The sequence below is a fragment of the Procambarus clarkii genome, chromosome 69 (genome assembly GCF_040958095.1).
Source record: "Procambarus clarkii isolate CNS0578487 chromosome 69, FALCON_Pclarkii_2.0, whole genome shotgun sequence".
Classification (NCBI taxonomy): domain Eukaryota; kingdom Metazoa; phylum Arthropoda; class Malacostraca; order Decapoda; family Cambaridae; genus Procambarus; species Procambarus clarkii.
The window spans coordinates 28,428,180-28,455,985 of NC_091218.1; the positions used below are offsets into that span (position 1 = coordinate 28,428,180).

Consider the following 27,806-nt stretch of genomic DNA (forward strand, 5'->3'; position numbering starts at 1 on the left):
GGCAGACCAGCTTTAAGCTGCCAGCTTCACCAGCAACACCGCTGACTTGCCCAATCAACCATATTATTAGATTAACCCAAAATTATATGGTGAGGTGAGTGGTTGAGGGAGACAGGTGATCTCACCATCGGTCTTTCTACGGTCGACCTGTGTCTTTCCGGTACGTCTAATGCGCGTTCCCGCGTCACAGCGATGCGTCACTATGACGCATCGTGCGTCACACCGCTGTCCCTTCCGTCAGAAAGCTGTACAGTGGCGCCTCGCGTCACACAGCTGTGACTGGCGTCACATCACAGCTAAACGCATTTACCCATTCATTGTATATATATATATATATATATATATATATATATATATATATATATATATATATATATATATATATATATATATATATATATAATATATATATATATATATATATATATATATATATATATATATATATATATATATATATATATATATATATATATAAGAGAAAGTGAGGAGGGTCAAGGAAGCAATAAAACAGGTGAAAGTGAAAAGAAAAAGTAAGCACTTTCAAGTCATTTTAAAACTAAAAATGTAACAATAAAATTGTCCACCCGAAGCCATGGTTATGTGCTGCTCTCACAGCCAGGTGACACTGTTGCTCTCATAGCCAGGTGGCACTGTTGTTCTCACAGCCAGGTGGCACTGTTGCTCTCACAGCCAGGTGGCACTGTTGCTCTCACAGCCAGGTGGCACTGTTGCTCTCACAGCCAGGTGACACTGTTGTTCTCACAGCCAGGTGGCACTGTTGCTCTCACAGCCAGGTGGCACTGTGTTGCTCTCACAGCCTTGGTGGCACTGTTGCTCTCACAGCCAGGTGGCACTGTTGCTCTCACAGCCAGGTGACACTGTTGCTCTCACAGCCAGGTAGCACTGTTGCTCTCACAGCCAGGTGGCACTGTGTTGCTCTCACAGCCTGGTGGCACTGTTGCTCTCACAGCCAGGTGGCACTGTTGCTCTCACAGCCAGGTGGCACTGTTGCTCTCACAGCCAGGTGGCACTGTTGCTCTCACAGCCAGGTGGCACTATGTTGCTCTCACAGCCAGGTGGCACTGTTGCTCTCACAGCCAGGTGGCACTGTTGCTCTCACAGCCAGGTGGCACTGTTGCTCTCACAGCCAGGTGGCACTGTTGCTCTCACAACCAGGTGGCACTGTTGCTCTCACAGCCAGGTGGCACTATGTTGCTCTCACAGCCAGGTGGCACTGTTGCTCTCACAGCCAGGTGGCACTATGCTGCTCTCACAGCCAGATGGCACTGTTGCTCTCACAGCCAGGTGGCACTGTGTTGCTCTCACAGCCAGGTGGTACTGTTGCTCTCACAGCCAGGTGGCACTGTGTTGCTCTCACAGCCAGGTAGCACTGTTGCTCTCACAGCCAGGTGGCACTGTGTTGCTCTCACAGCCAGGTGGCACTATGTTGCTCTCACAGCCAGGTGGCACTGTTGCTCTCACAGCCAGGTGGCACTGTTGCTCTCACAGCCAGGTGGCACTATGTTGCTCTCACAGCCAGGTGGCACTATGTTGCTCTCACAGCCAGGTGGCACTATGTTGCTCTCACAGCCAGGTGGCACTGTTGCTCTCACAGCCAGGTGGCACTGTTGCTCTCACAGCCAGGTGGCACTGTTGCTCTCACAGCCAGGTGGCACTGTACTCGAGGTATGCAGATGGTGTCCTAATACAAGCTCAAACTTTGGGAAAAATTCAACAGTCCATTGAACTCCTTGGAAGGAAATGTCTTGATCTCGGTTTCACTCTCTCCACAAACAAGACAAAAGCATACTCTCCTCACAAGAGGGGAGATAAATAAGAACTACAAAATAATGGTGTAACACATGAATGGGTTGACCACTACCGGTACCTTGGCGTCACTGTCGTCTGTAACAAGGGAAAGAAAGAGGAGCTCAATCAACTCATAGGAACATGCAAAAGTCGACTCAGGGCACTGAAAGCCATGACCTGAAATGGACATGGAGCCTCTATTGTCGTGCTTAAAATGATGTAAACAGCCTATGTGCGCTCCGTCATAGACTATGCCGCACCAGTTCTGTGCACCTACTCCCAAAGCGATATGAGAAGGCTCGAAAGCAAACAAAATGAAGCCATGATAATCATTCTTGGGGTCCCAAGAACTGCCCAAACGTCTAGTTTACGAAAGGAGTTGTCCCTCCCCAGTGTTAAAAGCAGAATCAAGGAGCTGAATGCTAAGCTTGCAATTATGATAGCCAGAGATCCTTGTTACAATGATATTGCCAAGACAAAACTGAGTTCTGTGTTACAGGGGGAAACAGGTGAAGCAAAAAATGGCATCACAGATCAGTCTGCTACCTCGAAGAACTTCACCTCCTTGAGCAAGCCCGTGAGCTCCTGCCTGTAGAGAGGTTACCTCCCTGGGAGGATGACTCATGCAGGATTATTTATCAATGAAATGGCAATAAAAAAGTGTAACATGATACCACAAGAAATGGGGCACAAGTTTTTCGAGGAAATTTATAAAGAAACCGGAGATGAACCAGATCAAATCTACACTGACGGGTCATCTAACCCTGTCAATGGCAGGGCTGGTGCAGCATACACGGTAATTAGGAATAATACCTTTGAAAGCGGAAATGAAGGAAAAACACGTATTGAGAACTATGCCTCTTCAACGCAAGCAGAGCTAACTGCCATTGTTATGGCGTTAAGATTCCTTGAACGAAACACTAATGGTGCAGTGATTTGCACTCATTCAAAAGCAGCGCTACAAAGCCTAAGTAAAAATCGGGCAGAAAATCTTGCGATAGTCGCTGAAATTAAGAGAGTTGTGAGAGTACTTACCAATCAAGGAAGAGTCATCAAGTTTCTGGGAATCCCCTCCCATGTTGGAATATGTGGAAATGAACGAGCAGATGTGCTGGCTGCTGAAGGCGCTGAAGGAGACCAAATTGAATATTTCATACCCAAGATTCTTATACAAATTAGAGGTATTGTCAGGCAACATCACCGTGACAAGGTAACTGAGGAAAGAAGGATAAAAGTACAAATCAGTGAATCTGCACGCTGGTACAACATGGTTGCAGCTGGCAATCCCAATCATTATGGCCGAAGAGGAGGAGGTCGAGGGAGAGAATCAGTAATAGCGAGAATCCGTCTTGAATACAAATATCCTTGGAGATATGGAATGGAAACAACAGTTGAGCAGCGAAGTTGCAGAATCTGTGGTGAGAGTGATGGACACCGCCTTGACCACTATCTACGTGAATGTGAACACCTGAGAGACATTAGAAATATTTGTAGAATAATAAACTCCCACATTGTTTGAGTTAGGAAAACACTATTTGTCAAATATAGATACAGTTATTAAAAGATTCCCTCATCTTGCACCCGCAAGATAACGTAAGATTTTAAGGGTTGACAGATGTTAATCTTCTTGTTTGAGGAACTCTTCACTTGAGACAGTTAAGCAAGTCCCAGCTGTGTCTGGGTACAAGTGACAGGATGAACAACCCAGCTGGTTTTCTTCCTATTGGGGAGTGTTGTACATGCTGCTATGGCGGCGTGTCCACTCACAGGATGAGTGGCGCTGCCCAATACTGTCACTATGGTGGTATGTCCACTCACAGGATGAGTGGCGCTGCCCAATACTGTCACTATGGCGGTGTGTCCACTCACAGGATGAGTGACGCTGCCCAATACTGTCACTATGGCGGTGAGTAACGCTGCCCAATAAACTTGCCCCTCGGGGCAAAAATAAACTAAAAATAACTAGGAATACACACACACACACACACACACACACACACACCCGTACCTTGTCAAGCACAAGACGAAGCTGGAAAAAGTCCAAAGGTATGCTACTAGACTAGTCCCAGAACTAAGAGGCATGAGTTATGAGGAAAGGCTGCGGGAAATGCACCTCACGACACTGGAAGACAGAAGAGTAAGGGGGGACATGATCACAACCTACAAAATCCTCAGGGGAATCGACCGGGTAAACAAGGACGAACTTTTCAACACTGGTGGGACGCGAACAAGGGGACACAGGTGGAAGCTGAGTACCCAAATGAGCCACAGAGACGTTAGAAAGAACTTTTTCAGTGTCAGAGTAGTTAGCAAATGGAATGCATTAGGAAGTGATGTGGTGGAGGCTGACTCCATTCACAGTTTCAAATGTAGATATGATAGAGCCCAATAGGCTCAGGAATCTGTACACCAGTTGATTGACGGTTGAGAGGCGGGACCAAAGAGCCAGAGCTCAACCCCCGCAAGCACAATTAGGTAAGTACAATTAGGTAAGTACACACACACACACACACACACACACACACACACACACACAAACACACACACACACACACACACACGCACACGCAGACAGACACAGACACACACGCGCGACTGTGGGAGTGTACCAGAATACGGAGGCCGTCATATGTGGGTTACTGTGTTGTGCCGGAGGGTGGGGTTGGGGGGGGTGAGGGGATGAGGGGGGGGGGGAGCGGGTGAAGCGTGGATGCTGCAAGTCACGAGAGGAAGGAGACAGACAGATAGCATCATCACTCCCCGCACTGCTCCGAGACATACTTCCTGTTTAGTGTTGACGCGGTGTAAAACACGTACCCACACACACACTATACATAACCTACGTGAGAACACTACTAGAGTATGCAGCGTCTGCATGGAGGCCATTCGTAAAGAACATGAACGCGTCTAAACATCAGAAGGTTCAGAGATATGCCACAAGACTGGTCCCGGTACCGAGAAGTTTAGAGTACGTGGAGATGCTATTTGTGTGAAAGTATGCATGTGTTTGTACGTACCTAGTTGTATTTGAAGGGGGGATGAGCCACAGCTCTTGGGTCCCGCCTCGTAACTCTTAACAGACTGGAGTAAACGTTCCAGAGCCTTTTGGGCTTGGTCATATTTATATTTAAACCTGTATATGGAGTCAGCCTCCACAACATCCCCTCCTAGTGCATTCCAGGAAAGGGTGGGAGCTGAAGCACACGTCTCAAGGGTCAATATCTCAAATTTTACCAAAGATTATCGGTTCAACGACGCGGGAAATTGCGGGTTGTTACTGTACCTCAGTTTCTGTCAAGGTACTGCTTTAGGTACTAATTGTGGTACTATAGTCGGTTCTGGTCATGCTTCAGGGGCGGCATTTGGTACTGTTGAAGGTTCAGGCTTCACCTTGCCCCTACTGTCCCTCAGAGTGGCGGCCTCTGTTGACCAACAAGCCAAACCAGTTCCTGTTAATATCTTAAAAAGTACATTAAAGAGCAGTGGCTTTTTTAGAGGGGAGGGGGAATGTGTTGGGGTTAATGTGTATCACCCTCTGGAAGGTTATTAAGGCAACAACAACAATTTTTTACCAATCAGCAAGTATACTTTTGTCCTGAGCAAGTATACTCAGCGAGAAGCAGGTTACACCTCTCCCTGTGTGTATCCTGTGTGTGTGTGGCTTGTCTAGGTTCTTGCTCACTCTTACATTTAAGTACTGCTTTATTTCCATAAAACTCGACTGCTTATGTAAACTAAATCGTTCCGTCCTACCAGTCGGACTGGTGACTAAGAGATGCTTACATCAATATATTTACATCAATAACGCAGGCTGGGGCGCCACAATATGTAGGAGAGAACAGGTGAGACTTTCACCCATGTGGTTACATGGTGTGGGCCCCCCACCCTGCCCTGGTCAGCCCGGCCCACCACCAGATGTGTCCCGTCTTTCTCACTGCATTCCTCTCTCTCTCTCCTTTCTCTCATCTCTTCCTCTCTTTCTCATTTCCTTTTCTTTCGTTCACCAGTTCTCTCCTACTGGGTAAAATATGCCAGAGTAACACAGTATCAACTTCGATTTACCAACGATAACAGCTAAAAAATCTTTTCAAGCACAGAGGCGGGACCAAAGAGCCGAAGCTCAACCCCTGCAGGTACAACTAGGTGAGTACTATAAGCAATGTAACCAACATTTTAGACCTCATACGTGTCGCTGGGAATTGGAATAGGAGCTGACCCTTCTTGAAGGGGGGCATGAGGGGTGGACGCCAACTACCCTATGACACTCCCCATCCCATCACAGCTCACCATGCAAAGTTTCGCGAGGATAGACCCAAGCGTCTGGCATTCAGAGTTGGACAAACAACCAAACAGATAGTCTTATGGTTATAGATAAACCCATGGAACAGATACACCCATGGAACAGATACACCCATGGAACAGATACACCCATGGAACAGATACACCCATGGAACAGATACACCCATGGAACAGATACACACATGGAACAGATAAACCCATGGAACAGATACACACATGGAACAGATAAACCCATGGAACAGATACACCCATGGAACAGATACACCCATGGAACAGATACACCCATGGAACAGATACACCCATGGAACAGATACACCCATGGAAAAGATACACACATGGAACAGATACACCCATGGAACAGATACACCCATGGAACAGATAAACCCATGGAACAGATACACACATGGAACAGATAAACCCATGGAACAGATACACCCATGGAACAGATACAGCCATGGAACAAATACACCCATGGAACAGATAAACCCGTGGAACAGTTACACCCATGGAACAGATAAACCCATGGAACAGATACACCCATGGAACAGATACACCCATGGAACAGATACAGCCATGGAACAGATACACCCATGGAACAGATAAACCCATGGAACAGATATACCAATGGAACAGATAAACCAATGGAACAGATAAACCCATGGAACAGATACAGCCATGGAACAGATACACCCATGGAACAGATAAACCAATGGAACAGATAAACCCATGGAACAGATATACCAATGGAACAGATAACCCCATGGAACAGATTCAGCCATGGAACAGATACACCAATGGAACAGATAACCCCATGGAACAGATTCACCCATGGAACAGATACACCCATGGAACAGATAAACCCATGGAACAGATACATCCATGGAACAGATACATCCATGGAACAGATACATCCATGGAACATATACACCCATGGAACAGATAAACCCATGGAACAGATACACCCATGGAACAGATACACCCATGGAACAGATACACCCATGGGACAGATACACCCATGGAACAGATAAACCCATGGAACAGATATACCAATGGAACAGATAAACCAATGGAACAGATAAACCCATGGAACGGATAAACCCATGGAACAGATACACCCATGGAACAGATACACCCGTGGAACAGATAAACCCATGGAACAGATACACCCATGGAACAGATACACCCATGGAACAGCTAAACCCATGGAACAGATAAACCCATGGAACAGCTAAACCCATGGAACACAGAAACCCATGGAACAGATAAACCCATGGAACAGCTAAACCCATGGAACACAGAAACCCATGGAACAGATAAACCCATGGAATAGATACACCCGCCAAAGTTATAAAAGACATATTGCTTCAGTTTAAGATCTAAACAGAACAAATTACTCGGGAACATTTGACAAGCCGCAGGATTCTGCCCCCGTCGTGGCCACTCGACAGCTACAGTGGCCCTCAGGTAAATTCAGGTAAATAGACACAAAGTGGAGCTCGTAAAAGAGAACCTTTGAGGGAAGCTCACTGATTGGTCGAGGTTTGACTAACAACCTGTAATGTACTCAACTATTTGTGTTTGCGGGGGTTGAGCTCTGGCTCTTGGGTCCCGCTAAATGTGTGACCGGAACCAAGCACCGGCTTGCGGATCACGGCCCTGGCACGGGTACACGCCGCGCCCAACCTCGAACCCGGAACTCGAATCTACGCTTGGTACAGCAACCCGTCCTCGACTCAAGTCCATTACATCTAGCGGTCGCCCCCACAGACGCATTCATAAATTTTAACATGCTGTTCATTCAAAACAAGAATTTTCTCAAATATAAATTAATATTATAATATATTAGTATATTGTGCAAATATAGGCATAGGTTAGGTTAGGTTAGGTGTTTAGGTTCGGTTGGCGATTATTTGCATTTGTAGTACGTGGGTGAAGCATTTATAGCGATGTGGTTCGAACAAAACTCGTCAGTGAAGCACTTGTTCCGGAAGTGTTCGAACGAAATCAGTTGTGAGTCGTTTGTAAACCGTTTTTCATTCATAAACAGGGGGTTTGGCGGGTGGCTGGAATCACTTTTGGATCTTTGTTTGGAGGACGGGCTGATGCAGTACGTGGGTGAAGCATTTACAGCGTTGTGGTTCGAACGAAATTCGTCAGTGAAGCACTTGTTCCGGAAGTGTTCGAACGTCAACAGTTGTGAGTCGTGTGTAAACCGTTTTTCATTCTTAAACAGCTGGGGGTTTGGCGGGTGGATGGAGTCACTTTTGGGTCTCAGTTTGGAGGACGGGCTGGGTACAGAGCGTTCGTTGTTCGAACTGCGGTTAAGCAGCCCGTCCTCCAAACCGAGACCCAAAAGTGACTCCATCCACCCGCCAAACCCCCAGCTGTTTAAGAATGAAAAACGGTTTACACACGACTCACAACTGTTGACGTTCGAACACTTCCGGAACAAGTGCTTCACTGACGAATTTTGTTCGAACCACAACGCTATAAATGCTTCACCCACGTACTACATATACAAATAATCGTCAACAGAACCTAAACACCTAACCTAACCTATGCCTGTATATACATAATATGCTAATATATTATAATATTAATTTACATTTGAGAAAATTCCTGTTTTGAGTGAACAGCATGTTAAAATTTATGAACGCAATTGTGGGGTCGACCGTTGGATGGAATGGACTTGAGTCGAGGATGGGTTGCGTTAATTGGAATCTGGGCCAAGATTCGTCACGTACTTATGTGTCCTCCTACGAAACCTGTTCATCGTTTATGGCCACTCAGTCTGCGTTTATTTAACCATTTACGAGCTACGAGCGTCGTGAGGCTGTTTATAGCAATAATAATATTTTGACTTCGAGGTTTCTAAGGCGCTAAACTGTTTAATAAATAGAGACTAAGCCGCCATGCTTGAAAAAAAAATGTACGGGTTTAGCGATACGTAAATGTTGCTTGAATCCCAACCTCGGAGTCTGCAATGTTCCGACCATCCTTCATAAATATAATGTATACATCCTCCTGCAAAAGCAATAAGTCAAATACTGACTAAGGTTCTAAGCAATAAGTCAAGTACCGACTAAGAGCAGGTCTTGACATATCCAGCAGGCAGCAGCAGGCAGCATGAAGTTTCCATACAGACTAATAACAAACTTTTTTCTCTGACATGAATATTAATATGATTATATATATGTAGGTTTCTGTAAGGTTAGGTCTAGGTTAGGTTAGGTTTAGGTTAGGTTAGATTAGGTTAGGTTTGGTCTAGGTTAGGTTAGGTTTAGGTTAGCTTTCGTCTAGGTTAGGTTAGGATAGGTCTAGGTTAGGTGAGGATAGTTTAGGTCTAGGTTAGGTGAGGATAGTTTAGGTGTAGGTTAGGTCCGGGTTAGATTAAGTCTAGGTTAAGTTAGGTCTAGGTTAGGTTAAATCTAGGTTATGATAGGTTAGGTTAGGTTAGGTTAGGTTAGGTTTAGGTTAGGTTAGATTAGGTTAGGTCTAGGTTAGGTTTATGGTAGGCTAGGTTAGGATATGTTAGGATAGGTTAGGTCTAAGTTAGGTTAGGTCTGGTGAGGTGTTCTGTGTTCTGTGTAAACACTCCGTAAACCAACAGTTACGTTGGTTTATGGAGAGTTTACGTTACAGGCTGAAGGTGAACGAAGCCCGTCCCGAATCATAGTCTCGAACGTGGCTCGCTGGACTGTAGGTACAAATACCGACTTATGTAACGTTTGTGTTCTCGATGTTTGACTTATACAATGTGAACCACCGCCCTTTGTTGTGATGACGGGCTGATACAGTATGTTGACCAGACCACACACTAGAAGGTGAAGGGACGACGACGTTTCGGTCCGTCCTGGACCATTCTCAAGTCGATTGTGAATACTGTATGATTTTGTGCTGTCTGGGGATGAAGGTCTGAGTTACCAACAGGTTTCAGTGGCAAGTTTCCTGCCTAAATATCATTAATTTGTAATACTCTTCAACTGTAACTGTGCAGTGAGCTGATTCACCAAAAACTTAAGATATACAGACCTCTTAAGTGGTCACCTATCTGAAGCAAGGCGACTAAAGTCGGTATTTACTAAATAGATTACGAACCCAGATGCGAAATACAAAGTCTTCGACTACAGGTTACTTTTGGTATGATGGACCTCGCAGCGCCTGAGAGGTCGTAAACTGGGTCGTATCAACTAAGCCGATACGATGGAGATAAGAGGCGCAGATATATCAAGTGACAAGCTCTCATAAGTCATGTATTCAGACCTGCACGGTATGGAATGGGGGAATGTGACCTGTACATACATGACCAACAGGTTCCACCCCCCGGGTCCAGGACCTGAACATGACCAACAGGTTCCACCCCCCGGATCCAGGACGTGAACATGACCAACAGGTTCCACCCCCCGGGTCCAGGACCTGAACATGACCAACAGGTTCCACCCCCCGGATCCAGGACCTGAACATGACCAACAGGTTCCACCCCCCGGGTCCAGGATCTGAACATAACCAACAGGTTCCACCCCCTGGGTCCAGGACCTGAACATAACCAAGAGGTTCCACCCCCCAGGTCCAGGACGTGAACATGACCAAGAGGTTCCACCCCCCGGGTCCTGGACCTGAACATGACCAAGAGGTTCCACCCCCCGGGTCCTGGACCTGAACATGACCAACAGGTTCCACCCCCCGGGTCCAGGACGTGAACATGACCAACAGGTTCCACCCCCCGGGTCCAGGACGTGAACATGACCAACAGGTTCCACCCCCCGGATCCAGGACGTGGACATGACCAACAGGTTCCACCCCCCGGACCCAGGACGTGAACATGACCAACAGGTTCCATCCCCCGGGTCCAGGACGTGAACATGACCAACAGGTTCCACCCCCCGGGTCCAGGACGTGAACATGACCAACAGGTTCCACCCCCCGGGTCCAGGACGTGAACATGACCAACAGGTTCCACCCCCTGGGTCCAGGACCTGAACATGACCAACAGGTTCCACCCCCCGGGTCCAGGACCTGAACATGACCAACAATGAACGCTGGAAGAGAGGGTGTAGAGGCATGCAGGTGGTGGTGACTGACCAGGGTAAGGAGCAGGAGAGGGAGCCAGCACATTCTCAGCAGCAACATGGTCCTTGGGGGCGCTCCTCCCGGCCTCAGTCTGCAAGAGAGGGAGAAAAATACGAATAATATCATGACATCAACTTATATACTACTTATCTATTCTCTTCCATTTGTTTACTTTCTACTCAGTGACACAAAATAAATTCTTATAATCTCTCTGACTCATCCCTGTCTCTCTGTGTCATCATAAATTCCCCCTGACGATTTTATATGACGTTATCATGTCTCCTAGATTATGCCGCCCTCCAAGTGTGGTAAGGTAATATTCAGCTCCATTATACTTTCCTTATAATTTAATGATATCGGTCTGGCACGTGATGTGGTGGAGTCAGCCTCCACCACATCACTGCCTAATGCATTCCACCTGTTAACTACTCTGACACTGGAAAAGTTCTTTCTAACGTCCCTGTGGCTCATTTGGGTACTCAGTTTCCACATGTGTGTCCCCTTGTTCGCGTACCACCCGTGCAAAATAGTTCGTCTATATCTGCCCTGTCAATTCCTCTGAGAATTTTATAGGTGGTGATCATGTCTCCCCTAGTTCTTCTGTCTTACAGTGTCGTGAGGTTTAGTGTGTGTGTGTGTGTGTGTACAGAGACACGGAGCAACCAACTGCAAAGCCCAACAGTGGTCGGGGGGGGGGGGATCCCGTTGCTCGCTGCTTCCGTTGCGTACTCTGTTACCTCCTGTTTCCCTACCCTTTGCTACTCACCCCGTCACTGAAGGGTTTGTGTTCCCTCTCTCCCGTTTCTCTGTTTTTTTTTGTTTGTTTTTTGGTTTTGTGTCCGTTTAATTTCCTTGTTTCTTTATTTTTTTCTATAGAGAACCACCGGGTTCTGTTTGTTTAACACTTTCTCGCTCCTGACTGCTTGCTTTAGCTGTTTGGTGGCAATACTGTTGCTCTGTTCCTGTTTGCCGTTTGATTATCTTCTGTTTTTGTGTTTGTTTCGTGGTTGAAATAATATCGCAAATTAGTGTGTTTTTGAATGCTTATATTGTTTCGTTATTTAGTATAGCATTTGACAGATACTATTTTCACCTGTTGCGTATAATTCTGTTGCTTTTTTTCCTGTTGTGAACCTGTTTACTGGCTATTATAATTCTTAAGGGTGAACTGGGTAGATTTTTTTTCTGTTTGCAGAAATTTATTTTACTTTACCTTATGATGAAAATTAAGAGAAAATGATACATGAATATTGGGGCCTTGTGCTTCTATGGTGGGACTGTGGTGGGACTGTGGTGGGACTGTGGTGGGACTGTGGTGGGACTGGTGGTGGGACTGTGGTGGGACTGTGGTGGGACTGGTGGTGGGACTGGTGGTGGGACTGTGGTGGGACTGGTGGTGGGACTGGTGGTGGGACTGTGGTGGGACTGGTGGTGGGCCTGTGGTGGGACTGTGGTGGGACTGTGGTGGGACTGGTGGTGGGACTGCTGTGGTGTCTGGCCGTGCGAAGAATGTTTGGGGGATATATCTCAGTTCCCCGTCCAGGAGCCAGATTCACGAAGTAGTTACGAAAACACTTACGAACCTCCACATCTTTTCTCAATCTTTGGCGGCTTCGTTTACAATTATTAAACAGTTAATGAGCTCCGAAGCACCAGGCGGCTGTTTATAACAATAACAACAATTGATTGGGAAGCTTTCATGCTTGTAAAATGTTTAATAATTGTAACCAAAGTCGTCAAAGATTAAGGAAAGATGGACACGTTCGTAAGTACTTGCGTAACTACTTCGTGAATCTGGCCCCAGGTTCTCAAGCCTAGTTCACCAAATCCTAATATGTAATAATTAATTTACATTTGATAAAATAACAATTTTGAATCGATTGGACAATCATAATCCAAGGGAGAGTTGAGATGACTGGTGGAGTGACAGACAGTGTGGAATACTGCGACGGGGGAGAGTCAGTCAATCAGGGGGGGGGGGGGAGGGGGGGACGGGAGAGTAGCTGACCCAGTTACGACAAGTTGGCCGAGAAACACGCGTCCCCCCCACCACACCTCTCAACCACACACCTCCCAGCCACATTCCTGTCAACCACAGTGGCATACGAGGTAACTCATTCTCTCTCATTCACTCGCCATCAGGACGAGTAGGAATGCCATCAGCGATAACATCAAGAACTGCTCTAGTAGTGCCAGCACCAGTAACAGTAGCACTGTTGACAACAGAAACGTCAACAACAGGAGCAGCATCAACAAGAGAGCAACAGAAACATCAACAAGAGTAGTAGTGAAGGCTGTGGCAGGCAGACCTTGAACTTGGCCGCACCCTGCACCAGCCAGCTGGCCTCGTCTCTCTCTCTCTCGGTCAATGCCACGGCTGCTGCTGCTGCTGCTGCTGCTGCTGCTGCTGCTGCTGCTGCTGCTGCTGCTGCTTCTGCTGCTGCTGCTGCTTCTGCTGCTGCCTGCTGCTGCTACTGCTGCTGCTGCTGCTGGTGCTGCTGCTGCTGGTGCTGCTGCTGCTGCTTCTGCTGCTGCTGCTGCCTGCTGCTGCTACTGCTGCTGCTGCTGCTGGTAGTGGTGGTGGTGGTGTTGATGATTGTCCTTACAACCCCGTACGAATAACTCTTGGAGCCGCCTCTTAGTAACGGGGAATCAGTACTGCTTCACTTGCCGCGTGACTTGGTGCCCCAGAACCTTTGATCTGTAGCCTAGTAAGGTGTTAAGATTGTTCGTACCTTTTACCGGCACCTTTTGTGCCGTAATGTGGATCTTTGTCCTCTTCTGCTCAATATTACATGTCTCCATCCATATATTTGAAAGGAACTTTGAAATTTGCCATAGATCACCCTCTCAATATCTTGTCTTTCCAGATTTCGCCTACTGAGTGATGGGGCCTGATTTGATTGCATTTAAATGTGTATATGCCATTTACCATGCGTTCCTTCGTGTACTTATGTGGTCTAAGTCATTGTGGAGGGCCTTAAGGTCGCCTTGAGTCTTACATACCTCTTAGCAGCATATATGTTAATGTGGATAATAGGTGTGTCTGGTTATATCGTCCAGCTCTTAGTGGAAATTTATTTACTAGCCATGGTGAGAGTCAGGCCAAAATTTGACAGTGCTGTTGTTCGAGAAATTCGAAAGGACAGTTGTTATCAATGTGGGGTCAAGCGGTCAAGTTCATCCCGAGACCTAGGCGCTGTAAACTGAGTGTGAACCAAGCACTCTAAGCTTAGTGTGGAGGCAGGAGGGCGGGGGGGGGGGGAGGTTGACTTCCCCTGCTCCGTTGCTAACATAAAACACCTTTATGTGTTGCAGCATTTCTCAGTGGTCCGCTAAGGACCCGGGTTCGATTCCCGAGCGGGACAGAGCAAAATAGCTGAGCGTGCTTTCTTTCACCTGATGACTCCGCTCGACTCCCAGTAAATAGATGCCCGGGAGTTAGGTACAAGTGGTGAGGTTACATCATGGGGGAGAAGCAGTAGGTCCACCTTAAATGACCTCACAGGGATTCGAACCCATGATGTCTGTCTGACATCTCCACTCAATACTATGGTGGTATGTTCACTCACAGGATGAGTGGCGCTGTCCAATACTGTCACTATGGCGGTGTGTCCACTCACAGGATGAGTGGCGCTGCCCAATACTGTCACTATGGCGGTGTGTCCACTCACAGGATGAGTGGCGCTGCCCAATACTGTCACTATGGCGGTGTGTCCACTGACAGGATGAGTGGCGCTGTCCAATACTGTCACTATGGCTGTGTCTACTCACAGGATGAGTGGCGCTGCCCAATACTGTCACTATGGCGGTGTGTCCACTCACAAGATGAGTGGCGCTGCCCAATACTGTCACTATGGTGGTATGTTCACTCACAGGATGTGTGGCGCTGTCCAATACTGTCACTATGGCGGTGTGTCTACTCACAGGATGAGTGGCGCTGCCCAATACTGTCACTATGGCGGTGTGTCCACTCACAGGATGAGTGGCGCTGCCCAATACTGTCACTATGGCGGTGTGTCCACTCACAGGATGAGTGGCGCTGCCCAATACTGTCACTATGGCGGTGTGTCCACTCACAGGATGAGTGGCGCTGCCCAATACTGTCACTATGGCGGTGTGTCCACTCACAGGATGAGTGGCGCTGCCCAATACTGTCACTATGGCGGTGTGTCCACTCACAGGATAAGTGGCGCTGCCCAATACTGTCACTATGGCGGTGTGTCCACTCACAGGATGAGTGGCGCTGCCCAATACTGTCACTATGGCGGTGTGTTCCACTCACAGGATGAGTGGCCCTGCCCAATACTGTCACTATGGCGGTGTGTTCACTCACAGGATGAGTGGCGCTGCCCAATACTGTCACTATGGCGGTGTGTTCACTCACAGGATGAAGTGGCGCTGCCCAATACTGTCACTATGGCGGTGTGTTCACTCACAGGATAAGTGGCGCTGCCCAATACTGTCACTATGGCGGTGTGTCCACTCACAGGATGAGTGGCGCTGCCCAATACTGTCACTATGGCGGTGTGTTCCACTCACAGGATGAGTGGCGCTGCCCAATACTGTCACTATGGCGGTGTGTTCACTCACAGGATGAGTGGCGCTGCCCAATACTGTCACTATGGCGGTGTGTCCACTCACAGGATGAGTGGCGCTGCCCAATACTGTCACTATGGCGGTGTGTTCACTCACAGGATGAGTGGCGCTGCCCAATACTGTCACTATGGCGGTGTGTCCACTCATAGGATGAGTGGCACTGCCAAATACTGTCACTATGGCGGTGTGTCCACTCACAGGATGAGTGGCGCTGCCCAATACTGTCACTATGGTGATGTGTCCACTCACAGGATGAGTAACCCTGCTCAATACTGTCACTATGGCGGTGTGTCCACTCACAGGATGAGTAGCGCTGCCCAATACTGTCACTATGGCGGTGTGTCCACTCACAGGATGAATGGCGCTGCCCAATACTGTCACTATAGGCGGTGTGTCCACTCACAGGATGAGTAACGCTGCCCAATACTGTCACTATGGCGGTGTGTCCACTCACAGGATGAGTGGCGCTGCCCAATACTGTCACTATGGCGGTGTGTCCACTCACAGGATGAGTAACCCTGCCCAATACTGTCACTATGGCGGTATCTCCACTCACAGGATGAGTGGCGCTGCCCAATACTGTCACTATGGCGGTGTGTCCACTCACAGGATGAGTGGCGCTGCCCTATACTGTCACTATGGCGGTGTGTCCACTCACAGGATGAGTGGCGCTGCCCAATACTGTCACTATGGCGGTGTGTCCACTCACAGGATGAGTGGCGCTGCCCAATACTGTCACTATGGCGGTGTGTCCACTCACAGGATGAGTAACCCTGCCCAATACTGTCACTATGGCGGTGTGTCCACTCACAGGATGAGTGGCGCTGCCCAATACTGTCACTATGGCGGTGTGTCCACTCACAGGATGAGTAACCCTGCCCAATACTGTCACTATGGCGGTGTGTCCACTCACAGGATGAGTAACCCTGCCCAATACTGTCACTATGGCGGTGTGTCCACTCACAGGATGAGTAACCCTGCCCAATACTGTCACTATGGCGGTGTGTCCACTCACAGGATGAGTAACCCTGCCCAATACTGTCACTATGGCGGTGTGTCCACTCACAGGATGAGTGGCGTTGCCCAATAAACTCGCCCCTCGAGGTAAAATTAAATGAAAACTAAATAAATAATAATAATAACAACAATAACTCTTATGACTAACACTGCCAGTCACACACAGACAGGTACAGACAGACAGACAGACACAGCCACACACACACACAGAGCACAGACACCAGAGAGAGACCCCGGGGCTCCCGAGCGCCCAAGAGAAGACCTGGCCAGTGCCAGCGTCGCAATCCTCACTGTCATCCACTGTTTTATCTGGAAATTTTTTCGCTTCTCCTTTTTGGTGACATGTCATTTGTTTTGTGTATTGTGTGTCCTCTGAGCTATGACCTTCTCGCCTGCTTTCCCTCCCAGTCTGGCGAAAGTAGTGAGGAGGAGGATGGAGAGGAATGAAGAGGAATGAATAGGAATGAAGAGGGAAACGATAGACTAGGTAACGCAAGAAAACACGTTAGAAACTTGGTACTTATATGCCAAGGTCACTACAATACGATAGGGAAAATTAGATTTGGTAGACTGCAACTTCCTAACTTCCAAAGATCCCTTGACATTGTTCCTCGTGAAAGCTTATTATACAAGATGGAGCCAAGATCAGGCACATGTGACGCGTTGGTTTCTGTCCTCAAGGATAGAGAGCCAGTAGTCAGTCAGATGTGAGGTGTCGAGGTGTGTGTGTAATGGTGTCCCCCAGGGCTCTGTTCTGGGCCCACTGAGGGTCCTGATGGGTGTGACTGACCCACTCAGTGTTTGGAGAGGACCCAACCCCCAGTGGAAAATGGAAGAGGGCGGAGGATTGTAGAGCACTGAAGGACGACCTTGGCACACGCCTGGGTGTGTGTGTGTGTGTGTGTGTGTGTGTGTGTGTGTGTGTGTGTGTGTGTGTGTGTGTGTGTGTGTGTGTGTGCTTGGAGTGAGTGTGTGTGCTTGGAGCGAGTGCGTGTGACGAGTGTGTCATTTAGAATGCAATCACCTTAAATGTGACGACAAACAAATCGTACTTGTTATTAGTCCAGCCTCACTCCCACGTAATCAGAGATTGATAAGCATCCTCCACCTTCTCCATCCTCTCTTCTTCCTCATCCCTCTCATCCTCCTCCTCCACCACCCATCAGCATGAGGATCTCACTCGACCTATCTGAGGCCAGCCTTCATGACCCACTTACAAGGTGGGTGGGTGGGTGGGGGTTAAAGTGGGTGGGTGATGGGGTGGGCAGGTGGCCCCGAGGGTGCGCAAACCAGGGGTTTACGGAGAGGTTAAGTACACACACGCGCAGGCGTACGGTGGGAAGTGGAGGCTGGTAGTGGAGTGTGGCTACAGGTGTGGCTACAGGTGTAGCTACAGGTGTGGCTACAGGTCTTGCTACAGGCGTGGGTACAGATGTAGCTACTGATGTGGGTACAGGGGTGCGGCTACAGACGTAACTTCAGGTGTGGGTACTGATGTGGGTAGAGATGTAGGTACAGGTGTGGGTACTGATGTGGGTAGAGATGTGGGTACAGGTGCGGCTACATATGAGGGTACAGGTGTGGGAGCAGATGTGGGTACAAGTTTGGGTACAGGTGTGAGTACATGTGTTGGTACAGGTGTGGGAGTAATGGAGGTGTTATTAGTGCTTCTCTTTTCATGTCACTATAATACACCTGTCACCTTCCAGCGTCACTATAACACACCTGTCACTCTTCAGTGTCACTATAACACACCTGTCACCTTACAGTGTCACTATAACACACCTGTCACCTTCCAGCGTCACTATAACACACCTGTCACTCTTCAGAGTCACTATAATACACCTGTCACCCTCTAGTGTCACTATAACACACCTGTCACCCTCTAGTGTCACTATAACACACCTGTCACCCTCCAGTGTCACTATAACACACCTGTCACCCTCCAGTGTCACTATAACACACCTGTCACTCTCCTGTGTCAATATAACACACCTGTCACCCTCTAGTGTCACTATAACACACCTGCCACTCTTCAGTGTCACTATAACACACCTGTCACCTTCTAGTGTCACTATAACACACCTGTCATCTTCTAGTGTCAATATAACACACCTGTCATTCTCCAGTGTCACTATAACACACCTGTCACCCTCTAGTGTCACTATAACACACCTGTCACCCTCTAGTGTCACTATAACACACCTGTCACCCTCTAGTGTCACTATAACACACCTGTCACCCTCCAGTGTCACTAACACACCTGTCAACCTCTAGTGTCACTAAAACACATCTGTCACCCTCTAGTATCACTATAACACACCTGCCACTCTCCTGTGTTACTATAACACACCTGCCACCCTCCAGTGTCACTATAACACACCTGTCACCCTCCAGTGTCACTATAACACACCTGTCACTCTCCTGTGTCAATATAACACACCTGTCACCCTCCCGTGTCACTATAACACACCTGTCACCCTCGACCTGTGTCTATAACACACCTGTCACCCTCATGTGTCATTATAACACTATACCCTCGCTGTACAATGTTAATATTAGGCATCCCCAACATCATCACCCATCGCAATTACTGTACACGGTCACTGTTACTCATCATCATCATCATCATCATCATTCCGTTGGTAATATTACCGAACATCATCATTGTGTATCATCATTATTCCCCATCACCATAACTGCACCATCACCATCAGTTCTAATCACCATCGACACTTTCATCACCAGCTGTGTACGTCACCATCATCGCTAGCACTGTAGGTGATCATATCCTGAATCTCATTATATAGAATCATTCTTAATGTCATAACAACACAACAACACTACTACAACACTACAACACCATAAGTCCCCCACATAACACCACTATAATACCACAACGCCACTAGAACACACCATATATTGTCACTATAGTTTAATACTTTCTCCTGCACTATTCATTACATAAACTGTATGCCCGCATCTTAGTTATACATTTCTTAACACCATCTATCACCACATATACACTGACCGCCACTATACATACACTGACCCCCACCATACATACACTGACCCCCACCATACATTCACTGACCCCCCACCATACATACACTGACCCCCACCATATACACACCAGCAGGCTATATAAAATCTCATGGGGTTCTTGTCAGTTACGTCTTAGCCAACACCAGATCTGGCAGCTGGCCGGCCGCCGTGTGGCCTGCTGTGGCCAGCTGTGGCCAGCTGTGGCCACGATGATGTGGAACCGCAGTCCCCCAAGGAGCTAATTTGAATAGAGCCACGTGATGATTGGTCGAGGATGTGAGGGGCTGGGTATGGTTGGTGTCTGATGGGGACTGGGTATGGTTAGTGTCTGATGGGGACTGGGTATGGTTATGTCTGATGGGGACTGGGTATGGTTGGTGTCTGATGAGGGCTGGGTATGGTTAATGTCTGATGGTGGCTGGGTATGGTTGGTGTCTGATGGGGACTGGGTATGGTTAATGTCTGATGGTGGCTGGGTATGGTTAGTGTCTGATGGAGACTGGGTATGGTTGGTGTCTGATGGGGACTGGGTATGTTTGGTGTCTGATGGGGGCTGGGTATGTTTGGTGTCTGAAGGGGGCTGGGTATGTTTGGGGGCTGGGTATGTTTGGTGTCTGATGGGGGCTGGGTATGTTTGGTGTCTGATGGGGGCTGGGTATGTTTGGTGTCTGATGGGGGCTGGATATGTTTGGTGTCTGATGGGGGCTGGGTATGGTCGTCGGAAGAGAGAGATAGAAGTGAGAGAAGTACATGAGAGATGGGGTGAGGTGGAGGGAAGGGGTGAGGGCGGGGGAGGGAGCAGAGAGAGAGGGGGGAGAGAGAAAGTGGAGAAGGGAGAGCGGAGTTAGGTTAGCGGGATCTCGCCCGGCTGAGCCAGGGTCGAGGCAGGAACCTGGTTGATATTGGCTGCTATACCTTCCTCCAACCCTCCCCAGGAGGCGGGCTTGGCAGGCTACGTGGGACAGGGAAGGAAAAGGTCTATGTAATAGGCTATATCCGTGCTGGGGGGCCGTAATGTGTGTGTGTACTCACCTAGTTGTGTTTGCGAAGGTTGAGCTCTGGCTCTTTGGTCCCGCTTCTCAACTGTCAATCAACTGGTGTACAGGTTCCTGAGCCTACTGGGCTCTATCATATCTACATTTGAAACTGTGTATGGAGTCAGCCTCCACCACATCACTTCCTAATGCATTCCACCTGTTAACTACTCTGACACTGAAAAAGTTCTTTCTAACGTCCCTGTGGCTCATGTGGGTACTCAGTCTCCACCTGTGTCCCCTTGTGAGTGTGTGTGTAATAAATACACCATTTTTATAACTGATACAGAAATATATGGAAAGGAGGTCACACTGGGAGTTTAGACAGAGTAACTTACTCAAATACCCCCGCTACCCCAAGCCCCCCCTACCCTCTTACTAACAACACAACCTTAGAGAACTTGTCTAGTAGTTCCGCTAACACTTGTAATATTGTCATTACCGTCCCGAGTATAACAACACCCGCGCAGCTTTAAACTATTTGTAAAATTCTCGAAAGTCTCAGCTGGGTACCAGGTAGGTGCTTCTCAGATCCTTTTTGTGAGTGAATAAAATGTTATTATACCCATGATATTGTCGATATATATATATATATATATATATATATATATATATATATATATATGTATGTATGTATGTATGTATGTATGTATGTATGTATATATATATATATATATATATATATATATATATATATATATATATGTCGTACCTAGTAGCCAGAACGCACTTATCAGCCTACTATGCAAGGCCCAATTTGCCTAATAAGCCAAGTTTTCATGAATTAATTGTTTTTCGACTACCTAACCTACCTAACCTAACCTAACCTAACTTTTTCGGCTACCTAACCTAACCTAACCTATAAAGATAGGTTAGGTTAGGTTAGGTAGGGTTGGTTAGGTTTGGTCATATATCTACGTTAATTTTAACTTCAATAAAAAAAAATTGACCTCATACATAATGAAATGGGTAGCTTTATCATTTCATAAGAAAAAAAATAGAGAAAATATATTAATTCATGAAAACTTGGCTTATTAGGCAAATTGGGCCTTGCATAGTAGGCAGAGAAGTGCGTTCTGGCTACTAGGTACGACATATATATATATATATATATATATATATATATGTCGTACCTAGTAGCCAGAACTCACTTGTCAGCCTACTATGCAATGCCCGATTTGCCTAATAAGCCAAGTTTTCATGAATTAATTGTTTTTCGACTACCTAACCTACCTAACCTAACCTAACCTAACTTTTTTGGCTACCTAACCTAACCTAAGCTATAAAGATAGGTTAGGTTAGGTTAGGTAGGGTTGGTTAGGTTTGGTCATATATCTACGTTAATTTTAACTCCAATAAAAAATATTGACCTCATACATAATGAAATGGGTAGCTTTATCATTTCATAAAAAAAAATTGAGAAAATATAATAATTCAGGAAAACTTGGCTTATTAGGCAAATCGGGCCTTGCATAGTAGGCTGAGAAGTGCGTTCTGGCTACTAGGTACGGCATATATATATATATATATATATATATATATATATATATATATATATATATATATATATATATATATATATATATATATATATATATATATAGCCGGGAGGAGCCGGTCGGCCGGGCGGACAGCACGCTGGATTTGTGATCCTGTGGTCCTGGGTTCGATCCCAGGCACCGGCGAGAAACAATGGGCAGAGTTTCTTTCACCCTATGCCCCTGTTACTTAACAGTAAAATAGGTACCTGGGTGTTAGTCAGCTGTCACGGGCTGCGTCCTGGGGGTGGAGGTCTGGTCGAGGACCGGGCCGCGGGGACACTAAAGCCCCGAAATCATCTCAAGATAACCTCTACCTACTGGGCCTCCAGCACCCACAATAGAGGAGGATCTCAGTGACACCACTCTGCTGCCTAACTGGCACATTAGGCCTTCCCTGCGGTGCCGCTTTGGCACGTAGGTGTCAGGTGATGTACCTTCTGGACATATAAATATAGTTATATGACTAGAACGTATTCGTATATTATTTATATAACTTGCTTGAAGTACGAGGGTCGACAAAGTAACAAATAAAGCTCAAACCAAATTTAAATGATCCTAGGCCTAATATAGCAAATAAATGTACTGTATTAGGCCTCAGATAGTGCCCATTAGGCCTAGGATAATTAGTTTACGGTAGGTCTTATTAGCGAACATAAATATCAAATCTTTTACGGTTTGTCCAAATTCATTCATACAAAAAGTCAACCAAATTTCTGAGAGAGAAAGAGAGAGAGAGAGAGAGAGAGAGAGAGAGAGAGAGACAGGCCGCTGGAGGGGGTGGGTGTGGTGGCTCTCACTGGGGGGGGGGGGAGAGGTGCTACAGTGCCTACCTACTGACCTAGTATCCCTCACTAATCTCCCCTCCCCCCTCAGGGCCGCTCACTACCTCCTCACACTAATTGATACAGCTGAAGATTTTGGTCGTATGAGGGATGTTCAGTCCTCCCAGCTCCATCTCTCAGGAATTGGATATTCCTGGCAAAATAGGGAACTGTGAAATTGGGAGTGTTTTGATTGTATTTTTTAAGGCAAAAAACATGTACACTCTACTTCCTGGTGTATCCACACTCTCACCCACCTGCCCCCACACACCCCGATTGTGAGTCGAGAACGTAGCCCACTGTGCCACACAGAAGTCCGGCACTGCGGTGAGGACACGCCTCATAAGTGTGAGTGATGCAGCAGGATCGAATTACAAAAAAAAAATAGTGGGGTATTTCGTGTTAAAATTTGATGTGAAGAGAAACACGCGGTTCTGAAGTCCTTGCAGAAGATTACCGATAGTTGTAAATGCCGGAGCCCAGGAACTGTAGCTCGACTCTGCCAACTCTGATAAGTAAGAACCTTACTTGTAGCTCATCAGCTATAGCCGCCTTCCTCTAGCACCTGATTGGTCAGGTAGCCCAGCTCATCCACCGTCCTCATTATTCACTGTCATCACCTCATCCACCTCCCTCACACTCGTCACTGTCATCACCTCATCCACCTCCCTCACACTCGTCACTGTCATCACCTCATCCACCTCCCTCACACTCGTCACTGTCATCACCTCATCCACCTCCCTCACACTCGTCACTGTCATCACCTCATCCACCTCCCTCACACTCGTCACTGTCATCACCTCATCCACCTCCCTCACACTCGTCACTGTCATCACCTCATCCACCTCCCTCACACTCGTCACTGTCATAACCTCATCCACCTCCCTCACACTCGTCACTGTCATCACCTCATCCACCTCCCTCACACTCGTCACTGTCATCACCTCATCTACACTATTAGTCACTATTCTCACCTTCCCTCATGATACAATGATACAATGAGTCTCCTCATCTCTAGAGAGAGAGAGAGAGAGAGAGAGAGACAGAGAGACAGAGAGACAGAGAGACAGAGAGAGAGAGAGAGAGAGAGAGAGAGAGAGAGAGAGAGAGAGAGAGAGACAGAGACAGAGACAGAGACAGAGAGAGAGAGAGAGAGAGACAGAGAGACAGAGAGACAGAGAGAGAGAGAGAGAGAGAGAGAGAGAGAGAGAGAGAGAGAGAGAGTTACCGCTATATACACATAAACACCGACAGGTAGATGCCAAACCTGCTCAGCAAAATAACAAAATTCTGAAACGACAATTACAGTACAAAGTATATCATTAATCTAATAGGTGTATGCTGAGTTAGCAGAGCTGCCAGACTATGATAGCTGGCGGCAGGCATACGGACCAGACACTCATTCGGGTAGACAGGAAGCCCAGGTCAGGGCTGCAGAAGTAGAAAAAAATGCTCGAAATCCCCAACAGATAAATCTAAAATCTAACTAAATCCTAGTTCCGTTGTGACTGCGTCCTGATAGGCTCAACCTGATTTCCCCACCCTGAGATCCAACCCACAACAGCTGCCTATAACGCCCAGGTACCTGATTACTGCTAAGATACATGTATCAGGTGTTAGGAAACATCTGACCAAACATCTAGGCCTCGACTGGGAATCGAACCCGGGGTCATTTGACTCGGAGTGATTACCCCAAATGCCACCTCTGATCTTGTGTTTCCTGGTGAATTGTTAACAGTCCCAGGTCACTTATACGCCCCGTTAACAGTTCCAGGTCACTCACACACCTCGTTAACAGTTCCAGGTCACTCACACATCCCGTTAACAGTTCCAGGTCACTCACACACCCGCCGTTAACAGTCCCAGGTCACTCACACACCTCGTTAACAGTTCCAGGTCACTCACACATCCCGTTAACAGTCCCAGGTCACTCACACACCCCGTTAACAGTCCCAGGTCACTCACACACCCGCCGTTAACAGTCCCAGGTCACTCACACACCCGCCGTTAACAGTCCCAGGTCACTCACACACCCAGTTAACAGTCCCAGGTCACTCATACACCCAGTTAACAGTCCCAGGTCACTCACACACCCCGTTAACAGTCCCAGGTCACTCACACACCTCGTTAACAGTCCCAGGTCACTCACACATCCCGTTAACAGTTCCAGGTCACTCACACACCCGCCGTTAACAGTCCCAGGTCACTCACACAGCTCGTTAACAGTTCCAGGTCACTCACACATCCCGTTAACAGTTCCAGGTCACTCACACACCCGCCGTTAACAGTCCCAGGTCACTCACACACCCCGTTAACAGTCCCAGGTCACTCACACACCTCGTTAACAGTCCCAGGTCACTCACACACCCGCCGTTAACAGTCCCAGGTCACTCACACACGCCCCGTTAACAGTCCCAGGTCACTCACACACCCGCCGTTAACAGTCCCAGGTCACTCACACACACACCGTTAACAGTCCCAGGTCACTCACACACCCGCCGTTAACAGTCCCAGGTCACTCACACACACACCGTTAACAGTCCCAGGTCACTCACACCGTTAACGGTCCCAGGTCACTCACACACACACCGTTAACAGTCCCAGGTCACTCACACACGCACCGTTAACAGTCCCAGGTCACTCACACACACACCGTTAACAGTCCCAGGTCACTTACACACACACCGTTAACAGTCCCAGGTCACAGGTAACAGGGAGTATTGTGAGGTCAAACCAGAGTGCCCCGGTTGACCCGGTATTGTCTCAGAAAGTGCCCCGGTAGGCAGCGGCACGAGTTACAGTTACTGTGCCAGGTAAGTCCACTACGGGCTCGCCATAGACCGTGCTACTTGGATTTTTTTTTGGTCCCCAGTAGCTGAATCTTAAACAACAACAACAATAACCCGGTAAGCGGGCTCTTTGGTCCCTGGTGAGGGGTTGTGAGGGGTTGTGAGGGGCGGTGAGGGGCGGTGAGGGCCCGCCACACGTGGTAACAATAACCCAGTAACACAACACACGCCCCCTCCCTCCCCCCTCAGCCGTTCCTGCTTCCTCCTTCCTCCTCCTGGCTCGTGCGTTGAGGTCACTCATCCTCGCACTCACTCACTCGCTCGCGCACTCACTAGTTCACTCACACATTCAGTCACTCACTCAATCACATAGACACTCACACACTCACTCACTCACACACTCATTCACTCACACACTCACTCACACACTCATTCACTCACACACTCACTCACTCAATCACTCAGACACACACTCACTCACTCATTCACTCACTCGCTCACTCACTCACTCACTCAGACACACACTCACTCACTCAGTCACTCACTCACTTACGCACACACCCACTCAGACACACACTCACTCTTTCACACACTCACTCACTCACACACATACACTCTCATTCACATACACAGTCACTCACTTACTCACATATACACTCACTCATTCCCATATACACTCACTCACTCACATATACACTCACTCACTCACTCACATATACCCTCACTCACATATACCGTCACTCACTCGATCACATACACACTTACTCACCGCTCACATACACACTCACTCACACAGTCATACATTCACTCAGACACACACACACACACACACACACACACACACACACCCACACACACACACACACACACACACACACACACACACACACACACACACACACACACACACACACACACACACACACACACACACACACACCTACCAGTGTTCCAGAGACAAGTAACTGTACGTCCACACGGCACTGCTGTTCAATACTTAATACTCTGCTAGTGGCTCCCGCACACCCACAATATACCTTACCCCACATTCGACGCCCTCCAGCAACCAACCACCTGTGTGACGTAGGCTGGCACCGCCCCCCTCGCCTCACCACGTCATCAACTTTCAGCGCTGCCATTGGTCCAGACCAGCGGGTGAGGCGTGCGGTGACGTGACGTCACGGCCAGGCCCCGCCCCTTCACCTACATTCCCATCTCCTCCATACATTTGGTCTCCGCCCCCTGCTATGGCGAGCTCCGCCCCGCCGGCTAAAGTTCCGGAGTGTGTTGGAGTGCGTCCTGAGGGACGTGGTGGCGTCCCTGGTGGTGTCTCTGGTGCGGCCGTCCAGCAGGGACTCCTAGTCCCTGATCATAATTGGTGTGACCTTCCCAGATGGTGTGACCTACTGGAGAGTGTCCCACCACCACCACCACCCAGCTGGTGTGACCTACTGGAGTGTGTCCCACCACCACCACCACCCAGCTGGTGTGACCTACTGGAGTGTGTCCCATCACCACCACCCAGCTGGTGTGACCTACTGGAGAGTGTCCCATCACCACCACCACCCAGCTAGTGTGACCTACTGGAGAGTGTCCCACCACCACCCAGCTGGTGTGACCTACTGGAGTGTGTCCCACCACCACCACCCAGCTGGTTTAAATTTTAAATTTTGCCCCGAGGGGCGAGTTTATTGGGCAGCGCCACTCATCTTGTGAGTGGACACACCGCCATAGCTGCATGTACAACACTCCCCAATAGGAAGAAAACCCGCTGGGTTG

The 27,806-nt window shown here is 48.0% G+C and overlaps 2 protein-coding genes across 2 annotated transcripts in view; both read right to left on the reverse strand.

Annotated features, from left to right (window-relative positions):
* Positions 1-27,014, reverse strand: part of LOC123772212 (uncharacterized) — a 97,646-nt gene extending 70,632 nt beyond the window's left edge. Inside the window, exons 1-2 of the mRNA XM_045765278.2 lie at positions 26,972-27,014; positions 11,194-11,272 (exon numbers count right to left, since the gene is read on the reverse strand). Coding sequence (XP_045621234.2) covers positions 11,194-11,241 — 48 coding nt within the window. The 5' untranslated portion in view covers positions 11,242-11,272; positions 26,972-27,014. The remainder of the gene's footprint in view (positions 1-11,193; positions 11,273-26,971) is intronic.
* LOC138355906 (Golgi-associated RAB2 interactor protein 2-like) lies at positions 23,826-24,179 on the reverse strand. Its single transcript, XM_069311460.1, has one exon. The coding sequence runs from the start codon at positions 24,177-24,179 to the stop codon at positions 23,826-23,828; it is 354 nt and encodes a 117-aa protein (XP_069167561.1).
* Positions 27,015-27,806: the final 792 nt, after the last annotated feature.

What these genes read in the sequence shown, in the direction of transcription:
- LOC138355906 (XM_069311460.1), bottom strand. Translation starts at nt 24,179, where the DNA reads ATGACAGTGACGAGTGTGAGGGAGGTGGATGAGGTGATGACAGTGACG.